Source organism: Haliotis rufescens, unplaced genomic scaffold (assembly GCF_023055435.1).
Source record: "Haliotis rufescens isolate VD_foot unplaced genomic scaffold, xgHalRufe1.0.p SCAF_7, whole genome shotgun sequence".
Taxonomy (NCBI): domain Eukaryota; kingdom Metazoa; phylum Mollusca; class Gastropoda; order Lepetellida; family Haliotidae; genus Haliotis; species Haliotis rufescens.
The window spans coordinates 44,807,209-44,828,708 of NW_025964361.1; the positions used below are offsets into that span (position 1 = coordinate 44,807,209).

Below are 21,500 nucleotides of genomic sequence, written 5' to 3' on the forward strand. Positions count from 1 at the left end.
GTCTTCTCACTCACATGTACATGCACCCATACACTGGAACACATCAGTTTTTCTGCCTTGGTTAAATCCAAACACATAGGATACTCATCACATCAAATCAGCATCAGAGAATAGATGTTTATAATAGTTACATTTTGTTATTCTTGTAAAGAGTGAGTGATTCTAACAGACAGGTAATTACTTTGTCATGACTTTTGTCAATAGCTTAAATATTAAATAACGTATTCGACATAATAAGCGCCCCGCTCTAATAAGCGCCCACGGCGATATTTGCTAATATATTGGCTAGTGAACAATCCCAATTAGCACTCCTTCCGATTGATTAATGTACACAAGACTTATTTATTCGCACATAATACGCACTCGTGCGTTATATGCACCCTTAATTATGGGCAATTAAATTCTGGAAAAATATATCTGTCGTACATAAACATTTCAGGCTGTTAGCATAAACCACAAGATTTATCTTTCAACTCACTTTTTTTTCCACCAAAATAATATTCTAATTTTGAGAGCACCCTGGGCGCTTATTAAGTCGAATACGGTATGTTTCATTGTGAAAGACTCGAGTATGCTGATTTCAGCTAAGATGAATCATTAAAATCAAAATATGTCCACAAAATGTCACATAATCATTGATAGTTAAAGAAGGTTACTAACATACACAGAGACAATGGCTACATTATACAGACACTGAACGTGAGTAGGCTCTGAACAATATTCCAGTTATATCGTGGTATGTCAGCTTACTGTGGAAAGAAAGCCTGAAATGATGCAGGTCTTAGACGTTTACCACTTTGGTGAAACCCACGAGCAGACCCAGAAACAATCTGGGCGAACAAGGATTCGAAACAAGACCATAGGTTTCTGTCATGCCCAAGGGATGCAACTCTGCACTGAGAATCGCGGCACCTTTGACAGCTGGGCAACCCGTGCCCTCTACTGTAAGTGTAGGTAATGCTATCTGTCTTCAGTCTTAGCTGGGGGCATTTATGAACTTACAGATTGGTCTAAAAGTTGTTCAAGGGGTGCTTATTGAAACAGGAAGCAGGGCGCTTAATACACCGAATATGATATTTCATCTGTACATTTTCACAAATAACTTCCTCTAACAAGGAATGTGTATAACATTATAAATATACTTTTACATTCTACTACAACATAATGTTTTCAATTGTTTGTTGTAAAAGAGCGGTGGGGTAGCCTAGTGGTTAAAGCGTTTGCTCATTATGCTAAAGGCCTGGGTTAGATTCCCAACATGGGTACATGTGTTCCCCACCCAGGTATTGCTGGAATATTGCTCAAAGCGGAGTAAAACCGTACTCACTCACTGTTGTATTAAACATCATCACTTAAGTTTGTTTTAGGTGATTTGGATGAATTTCTTCAAGGTGAGTCAGACAACATTGTTAATGCCATTTATGAGGACTTTGTCAATGTGAAAACACACCATCTGATAAGGAAATATTATTAGTTTGTTTTACAAGTCAAACTAGTGGTAATAAACATATATATGCTACAACCTCAGAATACAAAACAAATAACTTCAAATGACTAAATGACAAATCACAATTTGCTTGATGAGTGTCTAACACAATGAATATATGTTGGTGCCATCATTGTCAGGACTAATGTCAAGATTGAACAGCTTGATGGGTTCAGTGTCTTCATGTGGGATGAAGTGGAATCTGTCTTTGCTTGACTTGTATGGAAAAGAGGCCTAACGTTGTAATATACTGTAGGGCTGGCTATCAATATAAATTTTAGAGATCGATAATCATTAACTAAGTAACGATCAATTATCGATAAATATCTGATAAGTAACTTTGAGCAAATATGAAAAAAGCTTAGAGACAAAACAACATATTATACGTCACTGGTGAGTAGTGACATATTTTTGTATGGATTACTTTGTGGACATTTAAGATATAACAAAATCAGTTGCTTGCCGTCTTCGGCAATCGTCAAAAACAAGTCTGCTTCAGTAAATTAAAACTTTATGTCATCAGAATAGTTTGTATAAGATATTATCAATGACACAAATTTCATATTGATAATCATTAATATTTCTTCCCATTGACCATAATTCCGATTATCAATATTTTTTAGCCAGCCCTAATATACTGACAAGAGTTACCTCCCTTTTTACATCGGCCTGAATATGAACACTGAGATATGAACAAACACTTCTTTATTACATACACATGTATATTTGAAACATAAATTGAGGTATACATACAAATCTCCTATAAAATTCATGTTTTGTATAATATCAACAATATAACCTTAATAAAGTCATATTCCATATTAATAAATTCAAATCTTATCAACACAAATGTTTTCCTATCTATGGACAGACCAATAGACAAACTCCTGTTCATACCGCAGGAATTTATACAGGACTTCAAACTAAGGGGGAGAAAAAATAATTATTTTGTTAAAAATTGGTATTATTGAAAAAAGCCAGAGTTTTAAGATTGCATTCAATGAATGACATAATACTAAGTACATAAGTATATACCAGTACTGGTCCTGTTATCAGTGAAATACACTCTACAAAACCATAACATTAGTTAAATATTATGGAATGTTTACTGATGTTTGGGGCCGAATTAAACTATTTGTATTGCAAAAAACTGAACATATATCTTCCCCACTACTAACTTAACATGTACCAGTCATATGGTGGCCATATCAAAATTGGATTTCAACCTCTTCAACAGATTCAAGTGTCATTTTAGGTGGGACCATAGAAGAAGAAAAACAAAAGAATGCCCAGCTTTCAGTATGGTGGAAGTGAAATGTGAGCTCACTAGTGACTACATGTGTACCAAGGTTTATTACATTTTGAACAAATATCACTGAGATAGTCCTATAAGGAAAAATTTCAATATGGCTGCTGTGGAGGCCATATTGATATTTGGATTTGAAACTTTTGAACAAATTCAGGTTCATCATTGGTGGGAGTAAGCATGTGAATTTTTCAGTCTGGTGAGCTAAAAATTAAATTCTTTCTATTCTCATTTGTCACAACATTTATATAGTCACATGTATTTGATGTAAGATTCAAAATTGTGTTGTTTTAATCAGTTGAACTTAATTATGAAATAATTACATTTCAATCTGTCATGTGTTCTCAGTCAGGGGAGACAACTGAAAGGTGACATTGCACCTTCTAACCATACTTAGTCTAATAGAAAAAAATGTATTTCAAATTTCAAGACAGAACAATTTATGTATTTTCATTTCACCCACAATTTTTGCATGTAATTATTTAATTAATAATCCACTGTTTGATTGTAATTAGACTTTTCAAAACAAATTGTTTTATTTATTTATGTTTTTTATGGAAATATTTATTTTCTAATCTCTTAATCAACCCTGACATTTTGTCTATTTGTTATTTTACCTCCCGTTTCTTGCCATGTTGATAAATAAATCCACAAAAAAAAGTAAAATATATTTAACAAACTATCATGACTTCCCAGCATTTTTTCTCAAATGAGGATAACCATCAACTGTGAGTTTGATCCCTTCATCAAGGGAGACAACTGGCTTGTACGCCATGTCCGTTTTGGCCCGATCACAGCTGTAGAAATGATGTGTTCCTGCCAGTGACACTCTCATCGGAGTGAAGGTGGGCTTGATCTCCAGGACAGGCTTGAGGAGTTGGCAGAAGAACTGGAGCACCAAAGCGATGAGGTACACAAGCATGAAGGGGATGTTGTACTTCGGAGCATCGTAACCCAGTCCCGTCAGAATCCTCGTCAAGAAGGTCCAGAAGAAGATAGGCTCATCATTTGTTATATGGTACGCCTGAAAAAACAAAGAAAGATCTTACTGTATATGAAGTACAGCCATACCTAGTTATACAGAGAAATAGGGTCTATCTGGGCCCAGTTAGAGAGAGACTGTATCATCACCTGATGAAGGAGTAAGCATATACTCCCACACATTGTGCTTCAAAAATAAACAAGTTGACGCCCATACATTCTTTAACTAATGTGTATCACTTCTAACATCTTCCCATGGCAAGGGAGTTAACTGACTGTAAAAGTCTAGTTTCCACCCTAGCCGAACTAGGCTGAAATTCTGGAGTTACATTTCGGCTGGACTAACGAGTCTATACATACAAAATCGGGCAATGAACTAGACATCAGATTTGTAAACAACATGGATGTCAACGTGCCGATTTCGATCGACTGCTGGATTTGCAAAGCATATGTACCGTCGACTGGGCCCCGACAGATATTTTCCAAATCTTTTCATGCTTTTAATAAAGTTGCTCAAATGATTTGATGAACTTTGCGAGGTAAGACCTGTTGTATTACAATATAGATCTTGATTATCAAGCAGATCGTCTTGACTGTGCGCCACTGTGTCGTTTAAAGCAAATGCAAGTGATGTGAAAGGGGGAATCTGATTGGACAATAGGAGGGACATAGAAGGGACATAACTCGCAATGGCCCCTGGTGGTGCTACGATCGAGCCCGAAATTCCAATATTTTTCGGCAAGGGTGGAAACTGGACTTTTGTAGTCAGTTAATACCTTTGCCTTTGGAAGATGCACGTCTAAATGCCATTCAAAGACTCAGTCAGTACGGAAACCTCTTCCAGACAATGTTTGGGGGGTTTAAACTTACTGAAAATATAGTTTTCAAAACACTGCCATGTTCTTTTGAGAGAGCAACCAATCAAGGATTAAACGCATTGAATTTTCATTATGTTTTTTGCTGGTTTGATTTCCCTATCAGGCCACAATAGACAGCCCTCATAATGTGTTTCCGCCAGCACACTAGAAGACTGCAATTTAGGCGATATGGTTTTCCTTAATCTAAGAACATAAGTCTGCCTTTTTTTACATACCGGGGTATATAACTTTTGAAGATATTAATCTATGAACATGACTAAATGTTTAAATGTTGATAAAAGTCCAGCACTCCAAGGAGGAAAAAGGGTCTGGTGTTTTAAGAATGCATATTACGCTTAATCCTGCTTAATCTACACTTAAAAGCAATATCTGGATTATTGTGGTAATCTGTAATGGAGAAATCACTTGAATATTCGGGGCTCGTTTATTCTAGTTCTTGAATCAAGAGATTTGAGTGGTTTCTCTGAATTAATCCATGTTATGGTTGAAATATAATTTGTCTACAATTTTGCAAAATGAGCTATTGTTCAGTTTTACTTCATTAAAATATATAATATAATATCAACAACAACAACAACAATAGGCTATTTATATTGAGCATATTTCCACACCACTCAGGGGCATGCTCAAAGCACTATTATTACCCCGGTAAATGAATCAATGTGCACCTATGAATCATTCTCAGCTCCCTGGGGAGTATACAACCGATGCTGCCTGTTAGGCGCTAGAAGGTTAACAACCACATTGCCCTCTCATCCTACCGTGTACCCACTCACTGCTGGGTGAACAGAGGCCCATATTTGAACAAAGACACATGCCTGAGGAGACGCCACACGTGTTACATGTTCTTCAGTGTAAGGAAGGACCAAAGCACCAAGAAACTCTCAGGAGTCATGCTGCTGAACATGGTCACCCATCCAAGGACTCTCCTCGACTGGCGTTGCTTAACTTCACCTGATTTGTAACCTGTGCGCTGTGCACAGGACCACGTGCCGCCAGTTTAAACAAAGGAATGACTGAGTACCTTCCCACACACTGCGGACCCTTCCTTCAGACTCTCCGCTGCCAGAATGTGGCCATGAACCACGTTTCCTACGTAGGTGAAGTCAACAACATTCTTGCCATCCCTGCAATAAAACAAAAACATACCAAAAACTTTTCGGCACATGTTTATATGTGTAAAAGACTTAGCTCATTTTCCTAGCCAAAGTTTGTTTGTTTGTTGTTTAATGGCGGTCTGAAAACAATCAAGTCTGGATCAGACAATTTAATGACATCATCAGCATCAATCTAGGCAATTGGGATACGATGACATGCATCAACCAAGTCAGCGAGTCTGACCCCCTGATCCTGCAAGTTGCCTTTTATGTCAAGCATGGGTTGTTGAGGACTCTCAGTCGAACAGTGCCCTGGTTCAAGTTGCAGGCAGTCCCAGCAATTTTTATCCAAATTCTCAAACTTTGTTTTTCTGCCTCTCAAATATTTTTTATTTTGATCTAGAAGTTGATTATTACGCTTATTACACTGAATATGACAATGTCTCAGTGCCAACCAGTCCATGTTTAAGCCTCTTAATGATAAGGGCCTGTGAGGCAGGGTAACAAAAAGTACCTTCTACTCTCTGCACAGACGCTCTACCCACTAGACCATGGAGGTGTTTTTTTAACACAAAGAACAAATTACAGTGTCCCAACCTGAAAACTGGCACACTCCATGGAGCATTGCTCCAACTTAAATCAATACCATCTTACATATGTGTAGTCAGAAATCATTTTCACCACTTTGTACTAAAACACAAAAATCTAAATCTTGTCTTCAATCTGTATGTTTGTTGTTGTTGTTGTCTAGTGTGTTGAGAAATGAATGGTGATTTAAAGGAAAACGTCAAGTCTGCTAATCTAACCATGTTGATACAAAAGTTGAATTAACTTGTCAATTTTTGGCTGACAATTGTTTCCCGAATTGTATGCAAGCATTTTTGTTTTTCAGCATTTCCACTATTTTAGTGCAAATTTTAGTACATTTAAAACAGCCTTAAACATATATGACTAGTATGTCAACTTGTTGAGAAACCTACCCGATGATGAACTTTGACTTTCCCCTCCTCGCCATGTCAACTGTTGTAGGCACAAGTTGAAGATCACGGGGTCCGAATATCCCATGAGGTCGGATAGCGACTGTGTAGAGGTCAGCACCATTGGCCTGGAGAACTTCCTGGAAGGAACAAATGATTATACCATTAATGAGGGCGGTAGAACATATTACAACTTAGTATTGTATGATACCAGTAACGAGTAGGACATACTGCAACATAGTACTCTATCATACCATTAATGAGGGGTGTAGAACATATTGCAACTTATCATACCAGTAACAAGATTTGTAGAACATATTGCAACCTTGTACTCCATCATACCATTAATGTGGGGTGTAGAACATATTGCAACTTAGTACTCTATCATACCATTAATCAATAATGAGGGGTGTAGAGCATATTGCAACATAGTACTCTATTATACCATTAATAAGGGGTGTAGAACATATTGCAACTTAGTACTCTACCATACCATTAACCAGGGGTGTAGAACATATTGCAACATACAGACAACAGTCAAATCTGAAACTAGTCTTTGAATGGCATTTAGAAGTGATACACATAAGGAAGTGAATATATTGATGTCAACTTCATTATTATGAGGAAACACCATGTGTCTCCTCATAATAAAGAAGTTGACATCCATAAATTCTCTTCCTTAAGTCTGAACCAGGCAAACCAAGAAGCATGAACAACGATCCAGGCCACTAGGGTACGATGACAGACCATCATCCATCGCCTCATCACCCCAAGGCCCGTGTTGGTGGTTCTAAATAACAAGCATCTGATGCTGGGACCCTGTTCTGACCCTTTCTGACCATTTGACTCCTGGAGCATTACACATAAATGCAGGGAAAGTTGTCATGATAATACATGAGTTTGATTCCCCACATTGGCATGGGTGAGGAGCCCATTCTTGGTCTTCCCCACCATTTAACGACTGGCATAGTATAAAAGTGAGGATTTGGAAAACTTCTTTAGCTGGAACCTCAGGTCACATGATTTAGATAATTAATAAGCACGACTGGCATCACTTCAGTTTCTGGGGCCACGGGTGGCCCAGTCGTCGCAATTCACTGTGCAGAGTTATGCCACTGGGAACGCCAGAAACCTCAGATTGTGAGTTCGAATCACGGGTCACCCTGATTATGTGTCTAGGTTTTTAAGCACCTTACCGCTGCTCGCTGCTTTCATCAAAGTGGTAAACGTCTGAGACCTGCATCTCTTCAGGTATCCTCCCACATTAAGCCTACATGCCTGGATACAAATGTAATACTCACAATATACCAAACTTACATACCAACTTACTCACTTTAGTTACTTTTTACCACAGAAGAGGCTCTGGTTTGTAGCATGCAGTTTTCCTGCACCCTCCCTCTTATTTACTTATCCTAATATCAAAAAGTTAATCTTTTGACAACTGTGTTCATTTAGGCAAACTTTTAGACCTGTATTGTCAACAGCTCAATTATTCCAGGTTGTCGTATACCCCTAGAATATCGTTTGTCTGGAAGGTCATCATCTTAGTGCAGTGCACCATGAAGCTCTCTGACCATGTGTGTGGGGACGGCGGGGCAGCCTAGTGGTTAAAGTATTCGCTCGTCATGCCAAAGACCCGGGTTTGTTTCCCTACATGGGTACAATGTGTGAGCCCATTTCTGGTGTCCCCCACTGAGATATTACAGCAATATTGCTAAAAGCATATTTCCTTTTGCACTGGAAAACATCTATATGACAGATTGTTACAAAAGATAGTCATCAAGCAATACCGGTACTAAAAGACTGGTAGACCTAATGCAATCAGATGACCAACACACATCACAGTGGAATTCCCTTCCAGCACACACCAGCAACACATATTGATTAACCACGTCTTGCAAAACCAACTTTAATTGAGTGAACATTGTACAGTGACCAGGGCCCTGTTCCACAAACCGATCTTGGTGTAACGATGGTCGTAAGCCTATGTTGAAGTAACAATCACCTTAGCACCAAGCTCCCTGATCTGTGGAATACCCAGAATGATCTGATCGGTCAGAAAATGCTTTCCCAATCTGTGGTATCAGTGCAGCTGGACAGGCGATTTCATTAATGCAAGAACTTAGTTCTTGCAACCTCTAAACAAAGACCAGAGAACACCTATTACAGGTAATGTCAGAACGACCTTTCTTGGACTTTGACATATGAAATGACCACTAAGAACTCGTCATTAGCCAATCAGAAAGCAGCTTTCTCATTCCATCCAGAACTTACATTCCAGTTTCCCAAAATGTTCCACAATATTTTGAGTTTCAGGAACAACCAACAGTTTCATTTGACTAAACAAACACCATTTCATCCAGGTTGTTCCAGGTTGTTTGTTGAGGTTTTAAATACACCTTTAACAAGAAGGATGAAAATCTCTACTGGAGAGATATGACATTGCAAAGGAACTAAAGGGTGGCACCACAAAATGAACTCCCTGACATCGTGCCATCACAACATTTATGGCTTGATAACCAAGGTAAAGATAGAACAGTCAAACAGCGAAGTGCAGATGGCTCAAGTTATCAGGCACAGATGTGACATAGATTGTTGTTTAACGCCGCACTCAGCAATATTCCATCTATGTGACGGCGATCTGTAAATATTTGAGTCTGGACCAGACAATGCAGTGATTGATATCAAACCACGCAATTGGGATCTATGACATGCATCAACCAAGTCAGCAAGCCTGACCTCCTCATCCTGTTACTTGCCTCTTATGATAAGTATGGGCTGCTGAAGACCTCTTCTAACCTGCACAGATGTGAACCAGCTACAAGGTGATACATTGCCAGGGGTTTTATCACTTCATGCTGTAATCATGAAATCTCTGCGTTTAAGCTACTGACTTGACATGAATAAAACAGTGCTGACATCCAAACACTTTTTTTATCTTCATACCCCTCGAGGAAAAATAGTGAACTGCTCTGTTTTGAGATTGTTGACCTCCATCGAATGTGCTTGAACATACAGCGCTGATCAGTCAACCACTATTTCCTTGTTCTGAAACAATCGGGATGACACCTGTGGATCAGGGTGCCGTTGTACAAAACAACCTTAGCGCTACGACTGTCGTAAGTCTATGTTAAAGTATGGGAGTTACGATCACCTTAGCCCTACGATCGCTCTGTACAACGCCACCCAGGCCCCTGTTTTTTCACACATTCCAGTCCACATTCAAGCCATTTGTGTAACGGAGGCTTGATGGCTACCTTAGAGTGTGGGGGTTCAGACAGTGCCGTGTAAGGCCCTCACCTCACCTGGTGACCCACTACGATTTCTTTGATAAGTAGAAAGTAAGAAGATACTTAAATACCTGATGACAAGATGGTATTTTCATGTCGCTCTTCAGATATGATTAATGCTGCGTGTATACAAGCCACAAAGTACAACTACCACTTATGAGTAACATGATTGATAAGGAGCTAATCCACATGTGGACCTTGTCTTTTAAACGTGTAAACGCTAACAACCCCATCAAACAGATTTGTCGTTTGCAGACAATATCTGTTACTGTGAGATGATGTCACAGTCAAAAAGTGATGTCACATGGTAATGTTACTGTGAGTGAGTGAGTGAGTGAGTGAGTGAGTGAGTGAGTGAGTGAGTGAGTGAGTGTACTTTTTTAAGCCGCTTTTAGCAATATTCCAGCAAAAGCACGACGGGGGACACCAGAAATGGGCTTCACACATTGTACCCATTCGAACCTGGGTCGTAAACTGATGTCACATTTTCCATGTTACTGTGAGATGATGTCAGAGTTGAAAAGAGATGTCACCTTTTCATGTTACTGTGAGATGATGTCACAGTCGAAAAGTGATGTCACAGTTGAAAAGTGATGTCACCTTTTCATGTTACTGTGAGAAGATGTCACAGCTGAAAAGTGATGTCACCTTTTCATGTTACTGTGAGAAGATGTCACAGTCGAAAAGTGATGTCACCTTTTCATGTTACTGTGAGATGATGTCACAGCTGAAAAGTGATGTCACCTTTTCATGTTACTGTGAGAAGATGTCACAGTTGGAAAGTGATGTCACCTTTTCATGTTACTGTGAGAAGATGTCACAGTCGAAAAGTGATGTCACCTTTTCATGTTACTGTGAGATGATGTCACAGCTGAAAAGTGATGTCACCTTTTCATGTTACTGTGAGAAGATGTCACAGTTGAAAAGTGATGTCACCTTTTCATGTTACTGTGAGAAGATGTCACAGTCGAAAAGTGATGTCACCTTTTCATTTTACTGTGAGATGATGTCACAGCTGAAAAGTGATGTCACCTTTTCATGTTACTGTGAGAAGATGTCACAGTTGAAAAGTGATGTCACCTTTTCATGTTACTGTGAGAAGATGTCACAGTCGAAAAGTGATGTCACCTTTTCATGTTACTGTGAGAAGATGTCACAGTCGAAAAGTGATGTCACCTTTTCATGTTACTGTGAGAAGATGTCACAGTCGAAAAGTGATGTCACCTTTTCATGTTACTGTGAGATGATGTCACAGCTGAAAAGTGATGTCACCTTTTCATGTTACTGTGAGATGATGTCACAGCTGAAAAGTGATGTCACACTGCAAGGTAACTGTGAGATCATGTGTTCACTCCCAAGACTACTGAAATAAGAAGAGGGTAAAATAAGCCTACCTATAGAACAAAGGACTACTCCAGTCGTCATCTTTCGTCAACCCATATATACATGAACAATGTCTAATCCCAGACATTATTTTTTATGCATTATTTTTTCTTATGTTCTTTATTTTCACAACAATCACAGAATATGTTACCAAGAAACCTGTTAGGGTATTTGCAAGAAAAGTGTTAGTGTGCAATGATGTCACATTTGAAAAGTGATATAATATTGTGTATGATTCAAATACTTCTAAAATGTATATCATCCAGTACTTAAAACTGACCATGATTTTCAATATTCAGTGCACAGATATTTTCAAGCAGGTGCCATTTGGTGCAGAACTGGGGTGGGTGAGTTCAGCTTCCTGTTAAAGGAACTGGCTGAACAAGCTGAAAGTTTTTTTTATTGCAGCTTTAAGGCCAGACTGTGCAAATATGTATATGTAATGGCTGTGGATAGGTATTTCACCTCAACAATAGATTTGTTTGTTGTTTAATGCCACACTCAGGAATATTCCAGCCATACGACGGCAGTCTGTAAATAAATAGTCTGGACCAGACAATCCAGTGATTCATAACGTGAACAATGATCCATGCTGTCGGAATATGATGACTCCCTCTCAACCGAATTCGACCATCCAATCCATTTGGTCGCCTCTTACCACCAGCATAGGCTGGTGGGGACAAATTCTAACCCAGAGCAAATCATGATGATGCACTCTCAACCCAATCTGACCACCCAATCCATTTGGTCGCCTCTCACCACAAACATAGGCTGCTGGGGACAAATTCTAACCTACAGCAAATCATGTGCAAATACTTTACTTCAAGGGGTGACTATTGTGTACACAAAACACATGTGATGGAGCGTGTTGAACAACCACCTCTTCTGAGGTAGCAAATACATTAATGATAGATAGGCCTCTTATGTGTACACCACAATGCCAAGTGGTGGACAGGCCTGTGAGGTGGACGGCCAAGTAGACACTGGATCACAATATTCAGATTTGGTTTGTTTAAAGGAGTCCAAATAGTTTGACCTCTACCCTGGTTCATATCATACGGAGTAGCATGTACATTTTTTCACACACATCTGAACTTTCATGATATAAAATGTATTATCCAAACAGTTTTGTTTTAATTTTATAACATTAATTTTAATAGTTTCTTTCAAAGAATTTACCTCATATCAACCCTGTCAATTTCTTATACTATTTGGCCTCCTGTATTTTGGCATATTAAGTAAAGTCTATACAAGAAGGGGAAGGAATGGCACATTTAACCTCAGATTACTTCATCTTGAAGATAAAAAAATATTCATTGCTTTTAATACCAATAGTAGAAGCTTGAGAAACGTATTGTTTATTTAATCTTTCATCCATTCATCCTGTAAATACATTTCAATCCAACTGATTCTAGTATTTTGTATCAGAATTTGAGTTGATGAATTGGAAAAACCATTCTGTTTACACAAGAATGAAAAATAACTGTCCTCAAGCCTAATAATGATCACTTCATTCCAATGTCTTTAAATAATCCATAAGTCAACTGTCTTCAATTCTTTACAAACAAAACCTTCAATGGCCGCCAGCGGTCCGGAAAATTTAAAATCCCAATCAGACATTTGCATTTAGGCCACGCCCCCTTCAAATAGCGTATTTTAGTACGACTTTTCACACACATTACAAGTTGTTACATAAGTGTTCCCTCGTTAAAGCGCGCTTCGGTTATAGCGCGTGGTAAAGCATGGCTCCCAAAATTTACTAACATATATAATAAACTCAAGTTTTCCAATGACACGATGTTTTCCCCCCATCTCAGAAAACATTATCAGCTGATCACCGCGATCACGTAACACCGGAAATACCAGTCAACAAATCCGACTGAAGTACGCAATTTAATCCTATTATTATAATATATGGTAATAAAAAAAATGTTCATTGTTTATCTGGACTAATGTTTGCAATATATTTGATTAATTATATTCAAAATTTCATTCAATAATTATAATAATGTTTACAATAATTTCGGCGAAATCGTATGCAAAGTGATCAGTAGATCGCACAACTCGCCGTTATTTACAGCAACCACGGTCAGATTACCGCTATTGGAGCCTTGAAACGAACTTAAGTCACAAGGGAATGGATACACATATCATAAATGCCGTACCATGACTCGCTAAAAGTCATATTTGAAGCAGTTTGACTAAAAAATGTCAACATAACGTTTTCGCAATTGAAATACATGTAGCGCGGGAAGTCCCTACGGTGACTGGTCAAAATCGTTCCATACATCAAAAAATATCCTGCATACAATCTGTACCAAAGTGCTACGCTTATGGTTCTTATAATTTTAAGTATATATGGTGGAAGCTGCAACTAAAATAACATAATGTACTATTCCTGATAAAATAATAATTTCAGATACAATTTCTTCCGACCATTGCATCAAAATTCTTTGAAGTTGATTCATTGGGTACATTTTAACTGAATCACCCGTAGATTGGGAGAGACGTGTGCACAGCTTATTGCTATTTCCGACTTAGTTTACGAGAAAATACACATGGTAATCTTAATCTCTGCATATAAAACAATGCCTTGGAGAGCAGGAAATACATTTTAAATGGTAAATCATCATGTCTAGTGATGGCTTATATCAAATTTCATACTTTTATTGACCAATTTTGTTTTACCTGTTTATTCACCTGAATTCGCTTAAGGGATACGATAACGCTCATCAATTATTTTGACCCCGAAGGTAGCATTGTTTGTTTTTGAAAATGTCCGGACAGAAAAAATTAAATGGCCGGTAAGCAATATTTTAAACCAGACATTTGAGATTCCCAATCGGACATGTCCAGCCCATATGACCGTTTCCCGACCCCTGATGGCCGCCTTACATACTACTCAACATGTGCTAAGGATAAAAACCTTTGTTGGCCAAAATACAGTTGCAAGTTTTAGTGGTACCATAACGAGTTGTTAATGTCGTTATCGAGACTTACCTAGAAAATTAAACCATTAAATGATTGACTTCATTGACATACTACTGTCTGATAGTTACCTTTAGTCTTTAATCCCTGAAGATCCGGGGTAGAATAGGTCTTCAGCAACCCATACTTGCCGTAAAAGGCAACTAACAGGATCGGGTGGTCAGGCTCGCTGACTTGGTTAATGCTTGTCATTGTGTCCCAATTGCGTGGATCGATGCTCATGATGTCAATCACTGGATTGTCTGGTCCAGACTCGATTATTTACAGATCGCCGTCATATAGCTGGAACATTGCTGAGTGCGGCGTAAAACAACAAGCAAACCAAACAAAGGTGTGGTTCTTGGCAGTTACTGATTAATACTCAAGCAATTCAAAATATGAACTGTTCTCTGCTTCTGTAATATCTATAAATATGTGTGTAATCCCATAAATGTTTCCATTAAGACTTTAAGTACCTCAGTGACATGTCCACAGAAATTCTATTTGCACAATTTTTTCAAGTATTATCCTAATAGATTTACTGCGCATACTTCATTGAGGCAGGTGTGTCAGTGCAGCTCCAGCCTGCGGCCTGATAACACAGGCCCATGAACTACCCCCCATGTCAAATCACCTGTGGTGTATGGGCACACATGCTAAACCGTCACTCTGGTTTGCCATCATGCCATAATCCCCACAAATACCAAATCAAATATACATCCTCATGCCCATGCATTAAGATATGTATTTGATATTTAGTACTTAAAACTTCATGTTGGTATTTTGTATTCTGAACATATTGTACTCATTTGTCACCAGTTGGTCAACAGACTGATTTCCTTTCAGACTTCAAGTAATAAAGAAGGTATTCAGTCCATACCAATTTTATTTCTTGTTTTATGGAAGAGTTTCAACTCAATTTTGCTAAAGCAGGACAATGATATCCTTTCACACCTAAGGGTTGCTTACAAACTAGAATCTGGTGATAATGTATTTTTTTCTTGTTTTACAGACGAATTTTAACTAACTTTTAAAAAAGAAAGAAGATAATATCCTGTTCTACTTAAAGTGGTACTTATGCTATGCAATCTGGTGCCCATATAATTACTGACCTGTGTCAAACTGAGACACTGTATGCAAATAGGTACCTGGTAATCATTAACTGCAAGATAGATATACTACTGTATTTTCTTGAGTATAGTGGGCACCCAAGTATAATGCGCATCCCCCTCTAGGGGATTCAGTATTGTGGAAAATAGATTTTTTGAGTATTATGCACAGAAAAAAATTACACCATAACCCTGTAGTGAATTCAGGTAAATGAACGGGTGATAAGAAACTTGGTCAGTACAAATTTGAGATAAAAAATTCACCAGACATGTTGATTTGCCATTTAAATTCTATTTTTTGTTCTGCTAGGCATTGTTTAACAAGCAGATATTAAGATTTACATGCAGATATTAAGATTACTGCGTGTATTTTCTTGTAAACTAAGCCAGATGAAGCAATCAGCTGTACACACGTTTTCTACGAATCTACTGGTGATTCGGTTAAAACTTACCCAACTTTAAAGTTAAAGAACACTTGATTTTTCCATATTATTATAGTTAATCTGTCATGATATTTCTTTAACTTCTTTTGAGTAGTATACATGAAACAATGTCAGTTTACACAAACAGCAGGTTTTTAATGGCATCAATAAAGTTTGCTGGAACTGCCAGTTGATGCAAACCTAGTCTCCCTTTAAAAAGTTTGTAAAAAATTTGGAAGACGTTTTGTTAAAACTTTTCACAACATATTACATGAATTAACCTCAATTGAACCCTGACAACATTTTTACTCTTGATGTTGCCCAAAGACCAAGAATTCAATGATAAGGAAATAATACTTTAGTGTGGCTGTGGTATAAGGAAATCTTCCCATAATTATACAGTCAAACATCATTGTGTCGAACTTACGTCTGTCTCGACGTAAAAACTTGGTCCCTGTGTATTCTTTCTTTATTCATCATTATTTAACCTCTGAAGTGTTGAATTGTATGTGTCAAAGTTACGGTTGTCTCGAAAGTTATTTTCTAGTACAAAACATGTACTCCCAGCACAAAGTTACACTGATAAGACGATCTCGACACGACTCACTGGACACATGGTTTGATTAACATGGCTTAATAACTGCATCCAGTTCAATGTGTCATGGGCCTATTGTTTTGCTGGTTACACTCAGGGACACCTAACTTCAAAGAAACGTTTAATTGATGTGTCTATTAGGGATTACCAGGTCATTTGAGCAACACAATGTGCAGGAGTGAATGGAATCATGTGATTGTCACAGGTGTACCTTGTGTTTACAAATTGTGGAATGTGTCACAGATTAGGATTTGTGTTGATATTCCTTTTGTTTCACTAGTGTCATAAAATGATGGATAGATACCGAAATGAGTTAGTGAGAGTGTTGGGTTTAACGCCGCTTTTAACAGTATTCCAGTAATATCACGGTGTGTCAGGTTAATGTGGGAGGAAATTGATGCAGGTCTCAGACGTTTACCACTTTGGTGTAAGCCACGAGCACGGGTATGGTGCTGACAAACCTAGAACCATAATCGGGGCGAACTTGGATTTGAATCCACAATCATAGGTTTCTGGCGTGCCCAAGGGACGCAACTCTGCACAGCGAATCGCGGCACCTTAGATGACTGGGCCACCCGTGCCCCCTGATACCGAAATGAATCAGTGCAGGTAGCAACGTGACTGAGCAATCTAGTGAAGGGCCTGGTTTCACGGAGAAGATAACTGGATCAGATGTTCCTACATCTGAAGAAAGTAAATAAACAGCAAAATTGATTGAGACTATTATTTGTTAGACATTATTGACTAAGTTTACTCAGATATGATTAGGGGCGGTCGGGTAGCCTAGTGGTTAAAGCGTTCGCTTGTCACGCCGAAGCCCCGGGTTCGATTCCCGACATGGGTACAATGTGTGAAGCCCATTTCTGGTGTCCCCCGCCGTGATATTGCTGGAATATTGCTAAAAGCGGCGTAAAACCATACTCACTCACTCACTCAGATATGATTCCTATTTCGTTTAATCTTTAATCGTGTTATGTTTTATATAAGCTCACAATGCGGAAGTTAAATACGTGAGCTGTCATGTTTTTAATGAGTAAGTATTTGATACTTTTAATAATACATATTTTGTATGTTAATTGATTCAATTACTACGCCACTAATGCCAATAATGAAGAATAATAAAAAAGATGTAGGTCATATATTTCATTTTCTCATTTGTTTTTCACATATGTTTCAATTGGTTCATTCTTCATGGCAATCGGTAGGTGTATGCCAAATTATTTTTCGGTTGTGTCAAACCTAAGATAACTCTAAGTATTCAGTCCCTTCAACTTCCATTCAACAGTTAGACTGTATTCAGTGGTTGAGCCTTGTAAGATATATAAGTATTCCTTATGTCAAGCATTAATCAACTATTTACACCTGTATTGAGGAGATAAATTATTATGTATATATAATCTAACATTAGTATGCTAAACATTAATCACAGAAATGACCCAGTTATTTTTAATAAGTTGTTATCAGGGTACTTAAAAGGTCATTTATCTACAAGCAGAAAACATTAATTAAATCCAGAGTACCACAGGTAAGGAAGCTCACCTTTATTCATTCATATACATAGCTAGTTATTTAGTACAAAAAATGTAATACTCAATAATTTATTACTATTTTTTGATAAAAACTTATCAGAACATTTTTTGTTTGTTTGTTGTTTAATGCTGGACTCAGCAATATTCCAGCTATATGACGGCGGTCTGTAAATAATCAAGTCTTGACCAGACAATCCTGTGATTGACAACTTGAGCATCGATCAATGCAATTGGGATCGATGACATGCATCAACCAAGTCAGCGAGCCTGACCACCGGATCCTGTTAGTCACCTCTTACAACAAGCATAGTCGCCTTTTACGGCAAGCATGGGTTGCCGAAGACCTATTCTAGTTTAGTGGATAGTTGTACCTATTCCAGTCAGTATACCCACAGGGCTTCATTGCCATACAGAACTACCATGTCAACACTATCTTAAGCCTGGGTCCAGCTGTAATTCTTATGGACTGATTCCGCTGACTGTGATATGTAATTTGAAATTTCATTTGGCTCTAATGAGACTCAGTGACAGTTTTATAGTGCAGATTGAAATTTGATGGACTCTGATTAACATTTTCAAGTTCACCTCAAACACAAAAACATTTCTGACTTCTTTCATCATGATTGTATTAGTACAATTCACTTTACGTTTGTTTGTTCTGCTGTTCAAGTATATATATATACACTCATGCCATGGACAGTTACCTAACCCACTTACCATGGACAAGTCTAATTGGGAAAGGACGGGGAAAGATTCAACAAAGTCACATAAATGGGCCCCTTTTAAATAAAGATGAATTGATGTTTTTGTCAAGGGCCAGAAAATGATATGATGAAAACAGGTCATTAAAAGATACATATAACTATTACACTTAAATAGTTTAACTAACAGTTACAAAGGGGTGTTGTACGCTATATGTGGTAAACATAGTTGGGATACATTATTTTTAAGTGCAGATATGACCTGCTTGTAGAGGCATAAATTACGAATATGACCTGCTTGTAGAGGCATAAATTGCAGATATGACCTGCTGGTAGAGGCATAAATTACGAATATGAACTGCTGGTAGAGGCATAAATTATAGATATGACCTGCTGGTAGAGGCATAAATTGCAGATATGACCTGCTGGTAGAGGCATAAATTGCAGATATGACCTGCTGGTAGAGGCATAAATTGCAGATATGACCTGCTGGTAGAGGCATAGATTACGGGTATAACCTGCTGGTAGAGGCATAATTTACGGGTATGACCTTCTGGTAGAGGCATAAATTGCAGTTATGACCTGCTGGTAGAGGCATAAATAGCAGATATGACCTGCTGGTAGAGGCATAAATTACGGATATGACCTGCTGGTATAGAGGCATAAATTACGAATATGACCTGCTGGTATAGAGGCATAAAATGCAGATATGACCTGCTGGTAGAGGCATAAATTACAGATATGACCTGCTGGTAGAGGCATTAATTGCAGATATGACCTGCTGGAAGAAGTATTAATTGCAGGTATGACCTGCTGGCAGAGGCATAAATTACGAATATGACCTGCTGGTAGAGGCATAAATTACAGATATGACCTGCTGGTAGAGGCATAAATTACAGATATGACCTGCTGGAAGAAGTATTAATTGCAGGTATGACCTGCTGGTAGAGGCATAAATTACAGATATGACCTGCTGGTAGAGGCATAAATTACAGATATGACCTGCTGGAAGAAGTATTAATTGCAGGTATGACCTGCTGGTAGAGGCATAAATTACGAATATGACCTGCTGGTAGAGGCATAAATTACAGATATGACCTGCTGGTAGAGGCATAAATTGCAGATATGACCTGCTGGTAGAGGCATAAATTGCAGATATGACCTGCTGGTAGAGGCATAGATTACGGGTATGACCTGCTGGTAGAGGCATAATTTACGGGTATGACCTTCTGGTAGAGGCATAAATTGCAGTTATGACCTGCTGGTAGAGGCATAAATTGCAGATATGACCTGCTGGTAGAGGCATTAATTGCAGATATGACCTGCTGGAAGAAGTATTAATTGCAGGTATGACCTGCTGGTAGAGGCATAAATTACGAATATGACCTGCTGGTAGAGGCATAAATTACAGATATGACCTGCTGGTAGAGGCATAAATTGCAGATATGACCTGCTGGTAGAGGCATAAATTGCAGATATGACCTCCTGGTAGAGGCATAATTTACGGGTATGACCTTCTGGTAGAGGCATAAATTGTAGTTATGACCTGCTGGTAGAGGCATAAATTGCAGTTATGACCTGCTGGTAGAGGCATAAATTGCAGATATGACCTGCTGGTAGAGGCATTAATTGCAGATATGACCTGCTGGAAGAAGTATTAATTGCAGGTATGACCTGCTGGTAGAGGCATAAATTACGAATATGACCTGCTGGTAGAGGCATAAATTACAGATATGACCTGCTGGTAGAGGCATAAATTGCAGATATGACCTGCTGGTAGAGGCATAAATTGCAGATATGACAGAAATGGCATTAGCTGAGCATGTGGTCATTGCACATGCATACAGTAAACTACGGTTATAACAAACTCAAAGGGACCACTAATTTTAGTTCATAATAACCGTAGTTCGTTATAAGCATATATACAACAAATGACCGTGACTAAAAAGTAAGTTCGTTAGAAGCGTGTTTGCTATAAACGTAGTTTACTGTAGTTTCATGCAAAAATATTCATTAGTGTGAGCGTTATGGCTGGGAAACGAAGCCTAGATCTGATTCAGTCTAAATTATTTCCATTGAAACGTAACAAGATAAAATTGAGAATTTTTTTAAAATATCAAAAGGCACCAGTGAAGAGGATTAGCAATGCATATCCCAAGTTTTGTTGGGATATGTTGAACGGTTTTCAAGATATTGCACAGAAATGAACCAAACCCTCGTTTGAGACCAGCATAACCTACTAACCCGAAATTCCCATGGATGTTGCAGTGAATGAATAAAGAGGTTGAAATCCAACATCCACCCTTGATTGATATCACAGTCTCACACTACAACTTAACTGAATTGTTTGATAGGCATTACTTAGAAGTTGACGGATAACAAAGTAGACACACTTTATGGATAACAACTTCTTTAATTACTGTAAAGGCGATGTTTCGGTATAGATCATTGTCAAGCAAGACTGAATGATGATGTTCTTGTTGCATTAAGTGTTTAAGAGGTCGCCTTCTGCCTTAGCAATTTTGGCTGACCTGTCCCTCTTTGGGACTCATGTGTGTGAGAAGGGTTCACATATCTATTGTGAGTTTGCTATTTACAGAATTTTTATTTTGCATTGATATGATTTCTATTTTCGTATATCAATATAATTTCATTTTTATCTTTGGCTGCTCTGTTTATAAGAATGATGAACATGGTACAGAATATATATAGTAGGCGGTAACAACAATTTAATACATGAGAGAGATTAACACGAGTAGGTTAAGTAATGACAACAGAG

The 21,500-nt window shown here is 38.2% G+C and overlaps 1 protein-coding gene across 1 annotated transcript in view; it reads right to left on the reverse strand.

Annotated features, from left to right (window-relative positions):
• Positions 1–1,980: 1,980 nt before the first annotated feature.
• Positions 1,981–21,500, reverse strand: part of LOC124115631 (sterol-4-alpha-carboxylate 3-dehydrogenase, decarboxylating-like) — a 53,084-nt gene continuing 33,564 nt past the window's right edge. The window contains exons 5-7 of the mRNA XM_046476687.2: positions 6,729–6,865; positions 5,676–5,778; positions 1,981–3,816 (exon numbers count right to left, since the gene is read on the reverse strand). Coding sequence (XP_046332643.2) covers positions 3,475–3,816; positions 5,676–5,778; positions 6,729–6,865 — 582 coding nt within the window. The 3' untranslated portion in view covers positions 1,981–3,474. The remainder of the gene's footprint in view (positions 3,817–5,675; positions 5,779–6,728; positions 6,866–21,500) is intronic.